General features: G+C 45.1%; 1 protein-coding gene across 1 annotated transcript; it reads right to left on the bottom strand.

The window, feature by feature from the left end:
- Positions 1 to 91: 91 nt before the first annotated feature.
- On the bottom strand, positions 92 to 9,915 carry LOC143172709 (rho guanine nucleotide exchange factor 39-like). Its single transcript, XM_076362400.1, has 9 exons — positions 9,734 to 9,915; positions 9,058 to 9,152; positions 8,519 to 8,639; positions 7,347 to 7,465; positions 5,646 to 5,716; positions 4,717 to 4,845; positions 1,393 to 1,622; positions 372 to 460; positions 92 to 168 (listed from the first exon to the last, which is right to left on the bottom strand). Exons 1-9 carry the CDS (start codon positions 9,878 to 9,880, stop codon positions 153 to 155), a joined length of 1,017 nt encoding a protein of 338 aa, XP_076218515.1. The 5' UTR covers positions 9,881 to 9,915; the 3' UTR covers positions 92 to 152.
- Positions 9,916 to 16,525: the final 6,610 nt, after the last annotated feature.

Raw genomic sequence — 16,525 nt, 5'->3', positions numbered from 1 at the left:
AGCTGACAAAGCATTCATAATCTCACAAGCACGGCACGTAGTCCCTCTAAATGCAATTCTCCTACTATACGTCCTTGAACGTTTCCTAAGATTGTGTAGGCTTCTACCAAGAGGGGCGGTTGTCCTGCCAGTCTGTCTTGTACTCAGGTGGGTCAGGCTTTCAGCTGCCTGTAGAGGAAAACAAAGGGGAAGTTCACTGTTAATACATGAAATCTGTCCTTACTATTCCCTTGTATCCTGGCTGCCAGAGTCAGGTCTTCTCTGTCAGCCTTATAACCGTGTCATACATGCAAATACACAGGTCCGTATGATCATTTTTATGTTCTGACCCTTCCCTCAGCCCCTTCCACCTCTGGAAAATAGATGCCTACCTGACTGCAGTTGTGAGACTCCGATACCAGTCATTAATATCTTGTTGGTCACCAGACATCAACAACAGTGTCTTGTGTGGAAAGGAAAGCTGAAAGGCAAACAGAATCTGGTGCCACCCTGTGGCATTCCTTGCCAAGGCAGCAACTCTGATAAAAGGAGAGCCATCACCACTGAACTCAACTCAGCCCGGCATGCTGATTTCCACCATTTTCTTTCCCAGATAGAAAAAATCAGCATTGGTACTAGGAGAAGCCAGAGGCTGGACAGTACAGAGCGAGTGCCAGTCTTGTCCATTCCTTCCAGCCACAGATGACAGCTCACTTTGACTTAATAGGGGGTTTGGAAGTGGGCAATTACAGTTCTCAGCAGCTCTTCATCCATTTTTCTCCTGTATTCCAAGCTGCCCCTAGGGGTCCTTCCACTACCACCATCTACAGATCACAGCTTACCCAGAGTCTTCCCTGTCACAGCTCACAAGGAATGAGCTAACACAGCCCCCAGGTGCTGCAACCTAGGAAGACCTGAACTTGAAACCCCTACCTAAGGCATCAGTCCCAGTCAAAGACCCTGCAGCCCTCAGGGAGTTAGATGCACAAGCAGTATCTGTTGTGATAATACCCACATCTTTTTGCATTCTCTGTTTTTCAGGGTTTTCTATAAGCTCAGTCCACAGTCAACGTAATGCTACATATTCATTGTCACATGACTGTGGGGCTGTCTCCCCAGACATGTGGCTCTGATGAGGGCATATCAGAGTCTTATCAGAACCTCCTCACCCAAGATGAGTGAAGCAACCAGCAACCTGTACCCCAGTGTGCTCAGGAGGGCCTGCACCACGAAAGGAAACGGACCTACATCACTCAAGAAGAGAAGGGTTGCCCTAACTCAGACGAGTTCATTGCATTTACCGTTGTCACCACTCTCATCATCTCAGTCCTGCTGCTGCTGAGGCAGCTAGAGACCTGCTTTGCAAGTCTGACTCCACTGATGCTTCTGCCAGGCAGAAGCGGGAAGACTTACACTGAGGAGCCCTCCCTGGCTCTGCGTGTGGCCGAACACTTTATCCACTACGCACTGGTGAAGCGGGTAGACAGCCTGGCATGCCAGTTTGTTTGAGCTCAGCGGGTGCAGTGGGTGGCAGGGCTTTGTTGCAATAAAGATATCAGAAAAAAGGAAGAACATCCTGCGCTTCAGTTCTTCTCCCTTTGAAGGCACCACCAAAAGCCAGCCTTCCCGGATATACCAACGCCCTAGGCATGCAAGGGAAATAAAGACAGTTGTCAGATCATCACTGGAGAAAAAAAAAAAAAGGCGGTAATGAGACAAACAGGAATACAGTGAGCTGCCCTTGTAGGTTACCAGGTTCTACATCAATTCCAGCCACTAGAAGGCACTGAGTATCAACTGGGGCCAGCTCACCAGCACTGATGGCACCCATGAAGAAACAGTGATCGGCTCAAAACTTTTAGTATATGAGGAGCAGACTGAAATTGTTATAAATATACTATGTTAATTAAGAGGATATTACGATATGCAAAGCTGTTTAAAGAGACCAGAACAAAAACATGGTTTGAAAATGGTATGCATACCTTTCAATTAACATAAGCCTTTCAGAAAACATACCATGAACTATATTAAATTGTGTTGCCCAATCATTTGTCATTAGTGGTGAAACAGAAGTTAGCCTAAGCTTTGAACATTTATTTTATTTTCCCCTTGTTTTGTTTGCTTTTAAAATTTTGCAAATTTAATTTTGCAATTTAAAAAAAAAACCACAAACGTTTCACAGGTCATCTAGCTATACACGGACCTCCGGTAGTTAATAGACTACAGAATGCAGATTACTGTTCTAATGAGAAGACAGCAAAGGGGATACAAAACAACATATTAAAAGGAAGGTCTGAATAGGCAACCTTATCAACCTTCTCTTTCAGAATAGGGCCCAGTGTCATCTACCCATGAAATGAATTGCAGTAAAACAAAAGGCAGAGAAATCAGCAGGAAAAAAATCAAAACAATTCTATAAACCTAGCTAAAGCAGCAATAAAAAAAAAGGCATCTGCACAAAATGGAATAATTAAAGCAGTGCCTCTGCCTAGAAGGATTATTGTACAAGATGGCCATCAACTCATGGGAATTATGAAGACACCTGCCAGTAAGATTATTTATAAAAATTTAAAGCCATAATAAGGTATTGCCATCTGGCCTGGGAAACACCTGCCAGAGAATTTCAGCCACTGTTTTTCATGCCTCAGCTTCTGGCTGAGCTACTAAGTACTTTTTAGAGAACAACACAATTTTGTTTTAATTATGGATTGCGTCTTAGTTAGTATGCTACAGTCACAAAACAGAGGCAAGTGAATTCCTGCTTAGCTTACTCCACAGGAACCACTCCTCTTATCTGAATAAGAAACGGAGAAAGAGATGGGTGAGGTGCAGGAATCAGTCCAAAATAAATGGAAGGAAGGTGTCAGCAGCCTGGGGCTGGACTGGGAACTGTTTCCCTCAGGCTAAGCTGTGATCAGACTCCCTGCCATACAGTTTGAGCTGGACTGTGATGGAAGTCTTGGGATATAGATCTGTGTTCAGGATTCCCAGGGGCACTTGATTTAGGAAATTCTTGTGAAAGGAGGGCAAGGAAATATCCCTAGGGAAGCTAGGGATGACAGACAGTGTGGTATGTTAAGGAGGCAGTTCTGGGTAAGATGGTATTTTCCCTATATATGGAAGGCAGCAAGAAAAGCAGGGTCTCTTAATTGGGAGCAGCTCATCTCAGAGGCACTGCTCAATGTGAGATACCCAACTCCAAAGCTACCCCTTTTCTCTGAATCTATAGCATTACGTTTTCTCACCTCTTCCTTCCTAGTAACAGGATGCAATCTTAACAGTTCTGCAAATGCTAGCTTTTTTCTAGAAAGCTGGCCCAGAAATAGCAAGCCCCAGCTGTCTCTTACTTTTCTGTTTCTCACATCCAACAGTACCTATTTTACTCCAACTAATGGAGAACACGACCATCACAATTCTCTGCCCTAGATAATGGAAAGGTGTCTATATACCCTCGTCCTACTACATGTCTCAGAATATTCAGAGACAAAAAAAACAAGTGGACCCAACGCTTTCAAACAATGCTCATCTCTGATCTAGCTATACTGTTTTGGGGTTGGATTTTTTTTGTCATGGGTTATCTTATCAGTTCTGTCATCAGGATAACTGATTTACCTTTTTACTTATGCACTACCCCAATGTGTCCAGGCACCCCCAACAAGAGCATGCTCAGTATAAGCAGAGCACACCTGTGTTACCTCCCTTTCAGTTAGCATCACCAAAAGGATTCTAAGACAAATGGGAAAGAGAATTGTAAATTAATCTGCCCATTGACAGAGCATCTTCGAGAATCATAACCTCCGATAAATAACCTCTTTTTCTACCCGATTTGTGCTGAAAAGAGTGTTGATAACACAGGGATGTTTTTGTTACTGCTGAGCAGTGCTTACACAGGGACAAGGCCTTTTCTGCTTCTCACACCTCCCCACCAGCGAGTAGGCTGGGGGTGCACAAGAAGTTGGGAGGGGACACAGCTGGGACAGCTGACCCAAACTGACCAAAGGGATATTCCACACCATATGACGTCATGCTCAGCATATAAAGCTGGGGGAAGAAGGAGGAAGGGGGGGACGTTCGGAGTTACGGTATTTGTCTTTCCAAGTAATGGTTATGCGTGATGGAGCCCTGCTTTCCTGGAGATGGCTGAACACCTGCCTGCCCGTGGGAAGTAGTGAATGAATTCCTTGGTTTGCTCTGCTTGTGCATGTGGCTTTCGTTTTATCTCAACTATCAACACAAATACTCTGATTTCTGGCACAGTTTAATGCTGCAGATAAAAGAAGTTTCCTCACGTATAGGGTGTAAGCAGCAGTCCATGAAGCTTGTAGCTCAAGGTAAAAACCAACACAGTCCTTGGGCCCTTGACACTCAAATCTATGGAGTAGGAAGAACACCGCTACTTACGCTCTCCCAAAATTATTTAATGTCTTTGTGTCATTCTTACCTAGGACTTACGCTCCTGACCTCCTTAGGCTCCTGTGACTACCTTTCTATGTGTGATCAGCTCCTCCTATCTGAATGTGAGGCAATTAAGCTGCTGCTTATCCTTTCTAAAAAATTCTTAATTAAAAAAAAAAAGTGCCTGAACTACTTACTAGTTACATTCCTTCACCAGCTACCTATGGAATTGGGCCAGAAGGGGAAAACTGGTTAATATGAGTTGAGTCAGAGATGACAGCAAGCATATCTCCAGTTATCTCAGCTTGGCAGAAGAAAAACAGAGCTGTCAGTAAGACCCACCTGGAGTCAACACCTGGGTCTTCTGTCCTTTGAGTAGTTTCTGAACCCGAAGTAGCTGCAATGAGTTCTCTCTCTTATGAATGATGTCTTGGACCCACCGAGATACCTCAGAAATGCATTTCACAGCCTCTGAAATTATAGCAGCATATCCTGAGGTTATCACAATTGAGTACATATTACACCTTATCTATCTTGCTGTGAAAAGATAAGATGAAATTAAGAAGCAAATGTTTTAAACCAAGTATCAACAACAGATGTATTCAGTAATTTCAGCAGGAAATTGGACTAGATGACCTCCAGAGGCCTCTCTCCAACCAACACTTCTGCGGATCTAGAAAACATTTATTTGCCAATGAAACATTAGGCAGAGGAATAATGGCCTGGATTTGGAAGGAAAAACAGGAAAAGAGCCCCACAAGTGGTGTTAACTGCTAGTAGATACGGCATGAAGGACATGAATTATCCTGGAAAATTGGAAAAATGACCAATAGAGTCATAGAATGGTTTGGGTTGGAAGGAACCTGTAAAGATCATCTAGTCCAACCCCTCTGCCATGGGCAGAAACATTTCTCACTCGATCAGTTGCTCAAAGCCCTGTCCAACCTAACCTTGAACACTTCCAGTGATGGGGCATCAACAGCTTCCCTGGGCAACCTGTTCTTACCACCCTCATTGTAAAAAACAGAGCTGCCATTTCTCCGACCTAACCCCTAGGCCACTTTTCCAGTCAGGTACTCTACATTTTTATTCCCTATGTGTTCTCAGGGACATCTTGATCAAGATGGAGAAGGGAAATAGTAATCCACTAGAACCCCAGAGAGAAGAAGATTTTTCTTCCTGTGTAAGTAGACAGAAGACAAGAATCCAAATATTATTAGCAAGGAGACTAACACTGATCCAAGTGCCAGCATCTACAGGTAGAATCATACTTGCAAGTTTCTGGTACTCAGCACTGTCTGGGCTGGTGTTCTCCAGCAGGTCTCTGAGGAAATGCTTGTACCTAAGATAGAGAGAGCAGGTTTATTTCACAAAAAGATACCAGGAACAGCAGCATCTCCTATTAGTGACAGAATGATGAACAATACTCTGCCAGGAGATGGAGCACACACCTCTAAGTCAAACCAAGCAGCTTCTGGTCACAATTCTTCAATCACATTCATTTTATCTTCAAATTTATCAACTAAATTAACCTAAGTATTTTATACATTTGCAAGCCTTTGGCATTTCCTGGGGATCTGATAAAAGCAACCTCACATATTACTTAAGTTCATGAGACTCTCTTAGCATTCATATAAAAATGCCTTCAATAACAGACAAATTTCCCTTTGAACTACGTTGGGGTTTTTTTAATGTCTGAATGGTAGCATTCATACCATATGTTTCCTGCCCACACAAGAAAATAAAGGCATTTCTATAAGAACCAGGAGCCACCTTTTTCTGGTAAAGACTGGAGAGGAAAAAAGAAAGGATCAGATCTCCGCAAATGCTTTCTCCCAGTAAAGTCAAACTGTTTTCAGTCTGAAATGACAGAAGAAATATCACATTGAATAGATTCATGAACTGGCAGAAGTCATATGACCTGCAGTATATGTAAAAGGGTTTCTAAGAAGCTTGAACATGAAAGAGCTGATTAATGAAAAAATTACACCTTCTGTTAAAAAGCCACCATTTTTCCAAACAGTTGGACAGCAACAAATATACTGCTATTTTACAAATTTAAAGGAACAATCCAAAGAATTACAGTAAAAAGAAAGTTTATGTTTATATCTGCCAAGCTGATTAAAAAGGTTACATAAAGCTACCTGAAAGACTGTGGTATGCTCAATCCGAGTTATTTTCAAAGAAACGAGGCTCTCAATCTCTCAAATTGGCTTTAGCGTGGATAAGACCATGGTTGAAGAGCAGCTACTTGATCTATAGCAGCAGCAGCAGCTGGGTTCCCAGCAAACTACCCGTGCTCTGTACTACCCACATACCCTCCCCAAGAGAGGGCAGCCCTTGAGTGCATGCAGCACTCGCCTCGTGCAGTCAGCCTGCCTCTTCAAAGGGGAGATGATGCCTCAAGGGGGGAATGCAGCAATCCAGACTGGATCTGTCCAGGCTCAGACAACTGCAATAGGCACCAAATGTGAGGAAAGCATATGGCCCTGATAACCAGAGAGGGGAGAAAAGCTCCCCCGCGTTCATTGATCTCAACTCTCTCCAAAAGCAATCATCTACAAGAGAGGAGAGTCACAATGCTCCAGGTCAGCAACCTGCACAAAAGCGGAACAAGACCACCTCTGGCAGAGACCACCACTTCTGCAGCACTTCGGACAGCTTGCTTTTGTTCAGGGCCTAACTTCAGTAGCTTACCGAGATGACAGAAAGCCTCCACTTCGTTTCTACCTGAGAGCTAGATGAAAAGCTTAGGAGCCAGGGCTAAACATAGCTACCTCTCTGCACCACCTCTCATCCAGGTACACTGATTCCACTTTACAGGCACGTCTTCAGGTCTGTTTCATTGCTGTCTATATGCTCCGATTTTGAGACACATTGAGCAACTTTACCTCCCATAGCAACAAAGACACTGTTATGTTCCTTTTTCCCTCTCATACTAACACCTTGAAGACTCAGAATTGCTTACTTACTGGTGCAACCTCTGCAGGGGCAAAGGAAGCAGATCCTCTAGTTTCCTCCCTTGAAACTGAGGTCGAGTCTCCTGGAGTTTCTTAAACCGTCGGAATGACTTATTTTTCCTCAGTTGCTCCTGTGTGCAGCAGCAAAGGCATATAGCTTTGAGACTATAGAAAGAAGCATGTGCTCTAGTCTGCACCAGAGCTTGGAACTCTTAAAACTCTTAGAGTTTAGCACTCCAGTCCTGAATGCAAGCATCAACAACTTCTTTTGTGGCCATGGGCAAGCAATTCCCTTTCTCCTGACACCATTTCCCAGCGGGTAATGGAAGCGATATCCCCTCTTCATACATGCACAGCAGTATAAAGCTAGCATACTCAGCAAATTGAAATGAAGAAAAAAAGGAAGGTTGACTCAGATAGGAAAACAAGGATTCCACCTGTGGCTTATTGCCATTCATTTCAAGACAAAGAAATACAGCCCTGCATTCCCATTGCCTCAAGGCAAGCATCCAAAATGACTTTCTCTCTTGGGAAATCAAAAGTGTGAATATATGCATGCAAACAGAACAGAAGGGAAACATCCCAGTACATCCTGCAGCTCGGAACAAGCACAGACAAAAACTGGAAGTCGGATGGTTTAAATTCCAGATACGGCTGTCAGGACTTTGAAATAAAAATATATCCTTCTGAAATTTCTTGGAAGACAGGTTGTATTTGGAGAGGTAAGTGGGAAGGAAAAATTTTTCTTCTACCATAGAAAAAAAATTTGGGAAGGAAAAGGAAATCCCACTGTTAGGATACAGTTAGTGGTAGTGGGAAAGACTAGAAGACCTGATAATTCTCCAGGAAGAGATCACTGTCCCCTAACATTCCCACTGCAAACTCTCCAGGCTTGCCAGTCAAGGAGGAGCGGGAGTAAATACAGAACTCTGTTTGAGAAAGCTGTGCTCAGCGTATGCACATACATACACAAAACCTGAAACAAGCTTCAAAAATTTGAAGCTCTAAATAAGTAGAGAAGTTTTCACCATTCTATTATGGAAGAAAGACTGAGAAAATAGCAGCAGCCCAGAAAAAGGAAGAAAACTGATAACTCCAGAAACAGAAGAAAAAGGGAAGGATGTAGCTGTTTCACAGAATGGAGAAAGAGAGGGAAGAACATGAAGAATAAAGGGGATATTTACCTTCAAGGTTTTATTTGCCTGCTCCAAATTCTCAGCGTAATGGCCATAAAGCTCCAGGTTCTGACAGAAATTTTCCAATCCTGGTCCCAAATTCCCTCTCTCCAGGTGAAGCGACAGAACACTGTGCACAAGGAGCAAAGATAGCTCGTGAGGCGTACATTACTGATGGCATTTTCACAGCTCCCTCTGGTTCACTCCTATGCTGACCTTCCTTTGCCAGTCTCCACCTCACATCCAGTTTCTGTGCCAAATATGTGCTTGGTGGTCACAGAGTAAGCCATAGAAAACATCCCTTAAAAATACCGCGGAGCAGACTTACTGGGTTTAAACCACTATCCAGAGAGCAACTGGGCATCTGGATACATGGATACAGATCAGCAGTTTCCTGGGTACACCTGTAAGTGCCACCAAGGCTAGCAGTGCTAGAAGTGAATGCCTGTTTTGCAAGGTGTTAGCTTTATTTCCTGAAATCTTACTTTCTCATCAATATATGGTCCTCCCCATATAATTACAGGAATCACATCAGCGTGTTCACTTACTGGCTCGCCGAATATATGGATTCCAGGGGTCCAAATATGGTTTCCAACACAGCAGGTTTCAGTGTCCCTTTGGCCTTTAAAATTGTCACAAAGAACTAAGTAGGAAAAAAGAGAGAATTTCAAACAGGTAAAATTCAGAGGTCACTCAAAGGTTATTCGTGGCACACAGCAGAAGCAAGAATTTGCAGCCTGAACATTCTGTAGCTCAAAAGGATACCAAACAGGCATTGTGAATGCCTACCTAAGATATCTATCATCAGATGTAAGCCTTCTTGGTAACTTTGACCATAACTGTAAACACGTGGAACAGCACTACAGCACTGATAGAGTCTATTTCAGTATTCCTAGATGTATCTGTTTTTCACCACCTTGTTCATAATTTATCTGTCTTATCTGTGCCCCTATGTTTCATACATCTCAGGCATCTTAAGGAGAGTCCCCTATACAATCAAAACTTAAAGATTTATATCTGTGTACAGACCAAAGCCAAGGGGCCAAAACCATGAGCTATTGGATATTACAGAGGAGGTAAAAGAAAAAAACCTTTCAGCCCCAGCAGTTGTCCCATGCAGTAGGGATGTACCGAAGTCTTGCTCTTGACTCTTCCCCATGACAACACAAATAAGTACGCGCTGCCTGAAGGTAGCCAGATATCAGAAGGCGACAAAATACTCACTGTGACCACCAAATCCAGCTGCTCAAGGTATTTGTGTTCTGTTTCCAGCAGCTCCTTGGCTGTCCGGCTGCGCTTTCTCTCCCAGCGAGCCCTCTGCTCTTCCACAGTGTTTGCTCCAGCCATAAACAGCAGGGACGAGTCACTCATGGCAGCCTCAGTGCTGATATACAGAAAAGTAACCGGTCCTGAAGAGCCAAGAGAAACGGACACACAACAAAAGAATAAACTATGCTGCAGGGTAGGATTCTGAACTACAAACGCTACACTTTACTATGAAAGAAGGTGGTGTGGTTTAATCTCAGTCGGCAACTGAGCACCTCACAGCCACTTGCTCATTCCCCCCAGTGGGATGGGGGAGAGAATCAGAAGACTGAAAGTGAGAAAACTCATGGGTTGAGATAAAAACAGTTTAATAATTGAAATATTATAATTATAATAATAATAATATACAAAGCAAGTGACGCACAATGCAATTGCTCACCACCCACCAACTGATGCCCAGCCAGTCCCCAAGCAGCACCCCCCCCAGCCAGCTTTCCCCAGTTTATGTACTAAGCATGACGTCACTTGGTATGGAATGTCCCTTTGACCAGTTTGGGTCAGCTGTCCTGTCTCTGCCCCCTCCCAGCTTCTTGTGCACCTCCAACCTTCTCAGTCGGTAGAGCATGGGAAACTGAAAAGTCCTGGACTAGTGTAAGCACTGCTCAGCAACAACTAAAACATCGGTGTGTTACCAACATTATTCTCATCCTAAATCCAAAACACAGCACTGTACCAGCTACTAGGAAGGAAATTAACTCTATCCCAGCCAAAACCAGGACAGTATCCACCCCTTATTCTATACCATCTACGTCATGCCCAGGTCCCCCACTTTCCAATACATTCCCATTAATCACCACCCCTTTTCCTGTTTTTGAGATACATATATATATATACACACACAGCTATCATTCCCTTAGTCCATGGGCCATTCCTATGAAATGTTCGGTGAGTTCATTTAGTCCATGACTTTGGGCTCATATTGGGCTCATATTATTGTCATAATAATCTTCCAGGGCAGGAAAGATGGAGATGGTGTGTGGTGCTGGATTGTTTCCTGTTGAAGTCAGTTCTGGTTCCATCATCACTGTGCTTGGCTTGGTTTCATCGAAGTTCATTCTTCATTAATCTGGGTGATTCTTATTGTAATGTCATTGGTATGGCATATAATATTTGTAAGGGACGAGGCCCAAGTGACTGTGCTGTCAGCACAGATAATGCCCCAGGGAAAGCTCCAGAAGCCAGCCATGGGGAGGGGCCCGGTGTCACTCTCCTTGACTGACTAATGTCTCAACCACTCCTGGAGCCGGGGTGAGAGAAGACTCTAGAAACCTTGGGCTGGAGCCAATAAATAGGGGCGCACGTGAGCCTCCTGAGGGCACTCTCCACACTGACACACCACCCCCCCCCCCCATTGGCAGGTCCAACACTGGATCCAGGATTGTTGCGCTCTCTCTCCCCCCCCCCCACTTCCTCCTTGCTCTCTGCTTTTATGTTGCTAAGTAATACAAGGCCTACCTCAACTCCTCACAAAGCCACTTAGCTTGTATTATATATTAAGACATAGAGGGTTGATGCTTATAAAAGTGTTCGTGCCATTAAAGTTGGAGTTCGTGTTTGGACCTTGAGTGTTATTTCACCTTAATCCACACCGAGGGGATTTGCGGACCTTAGTCACTCTCCCCTTCCCGCAGGTGGGACATGACACTTGTCCTGCCCAGACTGGCCCAAGGGCTACTGTATGAACTATCTCCCGTTTAATTTGTTCAAAGGCTTGTCGTTGCTCAGGGCCCCATTTGAAATCGTTCTTCTTCCAGGTCACTTGACATAGAGGGTTTACGATCAGACTGTAATTTGGAATATGCATTCTCCAGAAACTCACAGCACCTAAGAAATCTTGTGTTTCCTTTTTGCTAGTTGGTGGAGACATGGCTGTTATTTTGTTGATCACATCCATTGGGATTTGACGACATCCATCTTGCCATTTTATTCCTAAAAATTGGATCTCCTGTGCAGGTCCCTTGACCTTACTTTGTTTTATGGCAAACCCGGCCTTCAGCAGGATTTGGACTATTTCCTTCCCTTTTTCAAAAACTTCTCCTGCTGTGTTGCCCCATACGATGATGTCATCAACGCATTGCAGGTGTTCTGGAGCTCCACCCTCTTCCAGTGCAGTCTGGATCAGTCCATGGCAAATGGTGGGGCTGTGTTTCCACCCTGGGGCAGTCGGTTCCAGGTGTACTGGACACCCCTCCAAGTGAAAGCAAACTGCGGCCTGCACTCTGCTGCCAAAGAGATTGAGAAAAACGCATTAGCAATATCAGCTGTGGCATACCACTTGGCTGCCTTTGACTCCAGTTCGTATTGAAGTTCTAGCATGTCTGGCACAGCAGCACTCAGCGGTGGCGTGACTTCATTTAGGCCACAATAGTCTACTGTTAGTCTCCACTTTCGCGCTGGCCATGTGGGACTGTTAAAGGGTGAGCGAGTCTTGCTGATCACTCCTTGGCTCTCCAGTCGACGAATCAGCTTATGGATGGGAATCAGGGAGTCTCGGTTGGTGCGATATTGCTGCCGGTGCACCGTTGTGATGGTGATTGGCACCTGTTGGTCTTTGACCTTCAGCAACCCCACAACAGAGGGGTCCTCCGAGAGACCAGGCAAGGTAGACAGCTGTTTAATCTCCTCCGTCTCCAAGGCAGCTATACCAAAAGCCCACCGGTACCCTTTTGGGTCCTTGAAATACCCTCTCCTGAGATAGTCTATGCCAAGGATGCACGGAGCCTCTGGGCCAGTCACAATGGGGTGTTTCTGCCACTCATTCCCGGTTAGGCTCACTTCAGCCTCCAATACAGTTAGCTGTTGGGATCCCCCCGTCATTCCAGAAATACAGATGGGTTCTGCCCCTTTATAGCTTGATGGCATTAGGGCACACTGTGCACCGGTGTCTACTAGAGCCTTATACTCCTTTGTGTCCGATGTGCCAGGCCACCGAATCCACACAGTCCAGTAAACCTGGTTGTCCCTTTCCTCCCCCTGGCTGGAGGCAGGGCCCCTCTAGTCCTGGTCATAGTATTCGTTTCTCATTTCCTGCAAATATGAGTCAGAAGTCTCTTCATTAAGATCAGAAGTAAGATTGGCCCTTCTGCTTTGTCTGGGGAACTGCCCACTGGAAACTGGAGCAGCAATTTTCCTGGAAGAACCCCCTTTTGTGATTGTTTTCCCTTGCAACTCATGTACCTCTGCCTCTAGGGCTGAGGTAGGTTTTCCATCCCACTTCCTCATGTCCTCTCTGTGGTCACGTAGGTGAGTGTGGCCTGTGGTGTGTACCCTTTATATCCTCTCTCTTGAGCAAAAGAACGCTGACTCCTAATAGCCGAGATATTGGTCTGTACAGGTGGGGAGTAGGACCTATCCTCTCTGAGTTGATGGAAATCCCGGGACAGTTTCTCCACAGCCGAGACAAGGGAGGAAGAGAGACTTTCTTCGTATTGCTGGAGTTGACCAGCCAATTCATCCACGGTTTGTCCCCCTCTGTCTTTCCAGGTCATTACTGCCAATGAGTTGGCATATGATGATGGTGCACTCCTTACAAACTTCCACCACATGGGTCCATGTGCAGTTGACTTCATCTGGCTCTTTGGATAGCTGTGCATTGTTCAGGTCACCATAAATCACCTCCAGCATGGCTAATTCTCTCAGGTACTGGATACCCTTCTCCATGGTGGTCCACTTGCCTGGGTGACATATAAGATCTTCCTTGAAGGGATACCTTTCCTTCACGTTTGACAAGAGTCGCCTCCAAAGGCTGAGGACTTGTGTCCCTTTTCCAATCGCTTTGTCAATGCCCCCTTCCCTAGAAAGGGATCCCAGCTGCTTGGCTTCCCTACCCTCTAATTCCAGGCTACTGGCCCCATTATCCCAGCATCGGAGCAGCCAGGTGACAGTGTGCTCGCCTGGACGATGGCTGAAATCTTTTCGTATATCTCACAGCTCACTCAGGGATAGAGATTGGGTGGTCACTGCCTCGTTTATGAGTTCTTCCTCTTCTTCCTCCCCGGGCAGCGGCCAGCTCTCCTCTTCCTGTTCTCGTGATGGCCCTTCTCCAGGGTCATCTGTCTCGTACACTTCTTCCTCCAGCCCCCTTTTAGAAGAAGTTTCTTCCTCCCTTACTAAACAAGCCGACTTGGGCTTCCAAGATTTCTTCTTGTGTGCAGGGGCGACTGATACCGGCACAGGCTGGCTCTTCGGTTCAGCCACAGGGCCTGTCACCGGGGTTGGAGTGGCCGCAGGGCCTGTCATTTTATCATCAGATCCAGAGACCTTCTCTTCCCCTTGAGGGTACTGAATAGTGTTGAACAGGGCTCGGTAGGCATGGGCCAGGCCCCAGCACGTTGCAGGGATCTGTGTCTCTCTGGAGTTGCCAGGGTGACAGCATACTTTGCCCCAATATCCTACTAACTTTTCAGGATTCTGCACTTGCTCAGGGGTGAAGTTCCAAAACACTGGGGGTGCCCATTGGCCTAGGTACTTGCCCATCTTGTCCCACACACCCTGCCACTTATAACTATCCAGCCTTGGGGCAGATCTCTGCATGATATTCTTAAATTGCTTATTAACCTTAGACAAAACCAAAACAATATTCCCAAGAAATACCAATAGAAGTATCTTAACTACCCAAGGATGTTCAAGGTACTGAAAAGTTACTGTAATGAAGGAGGAAACATCATAGAAGAAGGTAGTGACACTGCCATTCTGTATTTCCTCCGTAAAAAAAAACTCTCAGAGGAAGGACTGTAATTGCCAGCTGCCTCCACGAAATGGTACCCAAAGTACAGTAATGGCTTCAGTACCAAGCTGAAATACCAAATTAAGCTCAAGGTCAGTGTTTTAATAACAAACCTCCCAGGCAAAACATCACTAATCACTGCAGACCACAGCCAACTGCAAAAACCAACGCCAATCTCTAACATGTACAGCAAAAAAGAAGAGCATGATGCAGATTAGACAAACCAATATCAAGAACAGATGAACCAACATTGTCACCCGCAACTGTTAACAGACATAAATTCCTTAATGCGCTCTGGTTAATCTGTTATTATCTCAAACCCTTTGAGGCCCACGTTGGGCACCAAAAAGGACTGTCATTGTTTAATGTCAGTCGGCAACTGAGTACCACACAGCCACTCGCTCACTCCCCCCTGCCCGCAGTGGGTTGGGGTAGAGAATCAGAAGAGTGAAAGTGAGAAAAACTCATGGGTTGAGATAAAAACAGCTACTAGGAAGGAAATTAACTCTATCCCAGCCAAAACCAGGACAGAAGGGAAGTCAATTGCCACTACAAACTGTACGCTTTACTATGAAAAAAGGGAAGTCAATTGCCAGCAACCATTATTAATAGTTTCCTTCTGCATTCCTACCCACAGGTACAGGAGCCCTGCATCAACCAGAGGAACAGTGTTAGAAAGACCAAACCGTGAAAGCAAAAGCAGTACATTACTATACGTCTGTAAGCAAATCTCAAGCGTACAATCCTACTCACAAACCACTGCTTCCTGTGCTTTGCCCCATTCTCTGTGCAAAATTCTCAATAAACGCAAGGAAGTTAGTGGGTGGAAGAGGTACTGCGGGTAGGAGTAGAAAACAGCCATAAGATTTGTCTTGGGAGGGAAAGAGAGAGAGAGAGAGAGAGAGAGAAAGAGAGCACTCTTGCTTGTTTTCCTGTGGAAGTTCGCAAGAAACAAGTGGTTTGCGTTGTCATTTTCTAACAGTAGTTTGTGGTTTCAGAGATGAGAGAGACTAAGCAACTGCTGTGAATCACACTATCCACTTATTAACCAGCTTCGCTGCTGCTCTTCTCTTCTGCAAGAGCATCGTGGTTTTATTACAGAGAAAAACACTCCCTCTTTTATCACCATCTCCCAGAGAACGAAGCATGTGTTAGCAAAGCACCGGCTAAATGTTGCTCTGCCTTTGATCAAAAGGCAGTGCGGGCTGTTGCACACTTGCCGCAGCATGAAGTCTGCAGTTTCTCTGGAAACTGGGCTCCCTCCACAAAAGTTCTGGCTCCCACATGGACAAACTATACTAATACAGGAAGATGTGTCATCGCAGAGAAGGGAGTTTGTCAAATACAGTCTTCCAGAGACATTTCAGATATCTAAATCAATGTCTGAAGCAAAAGTTTCACATCAAATGAGTACCAAGACTCATTTAACGAGTCAGCAAAAGTCCAGGTAGCTGAGGGATGTGTGCAGTATTTTATAGTAGCAGGAGCTTCTCCAGAGGTTTATCCTCGTATTCGCTCACGACACAACCACAAGCCTAGCCGAGGCCACGTCTTGGTCAAACAGGGCAGGCCTGGCACCCCTGCGGATGGAGAGACAGCACTGCAGGGAATACCGTGCAAGAGCTTAGCATTAGCATGCGGTTGCAGAGCACTCACCAACAATAGACTAAAGTGCTACCATTCACAGAGCACCTTTAGCCAGGGTAGGTTGCAGTCACAATTTTCATTTTGCAGCCCAATTTCTTTTAACAAATAATAATTAAAAAAAAACAGACAAAAAAAGTTACATCAGGTTTGACCATCTCCCGCTCGCATAAACCAGTGTAAACACTCCCATTGTTCCAAAATATATTACATTCTAACTGTCTCAGGTCTGTAGGGTGAGAGTTGTCTGGAGCCCATGGGTAGACTAGAAAATCCTTCACCTACAGGTGACAGAAGCACTCCAGCTGGCTTCTCTCTTC

Source organism: Aptenodytes patagonicus, chromosome Z (genome assembly GCF_965638725.1).
Source record: "Aptenodytes patagonicus chromosome Z, bAptPat1.pri.cur, whole genome shotgun sequence".
Classification (NCBI taxonomy): domain Eukaryota; kingdom Metazoa; phylum Chordata; class Aves; order Sphenisciformes; family Spheniscidae; genus Aptenodytes; species Aptenodytes patagonicus.
The sequence above is the reverse complement of the archived record's forward strand: the minus strand, read 5'-3'. Positions and strand labels throughout refer to the sequence as shown.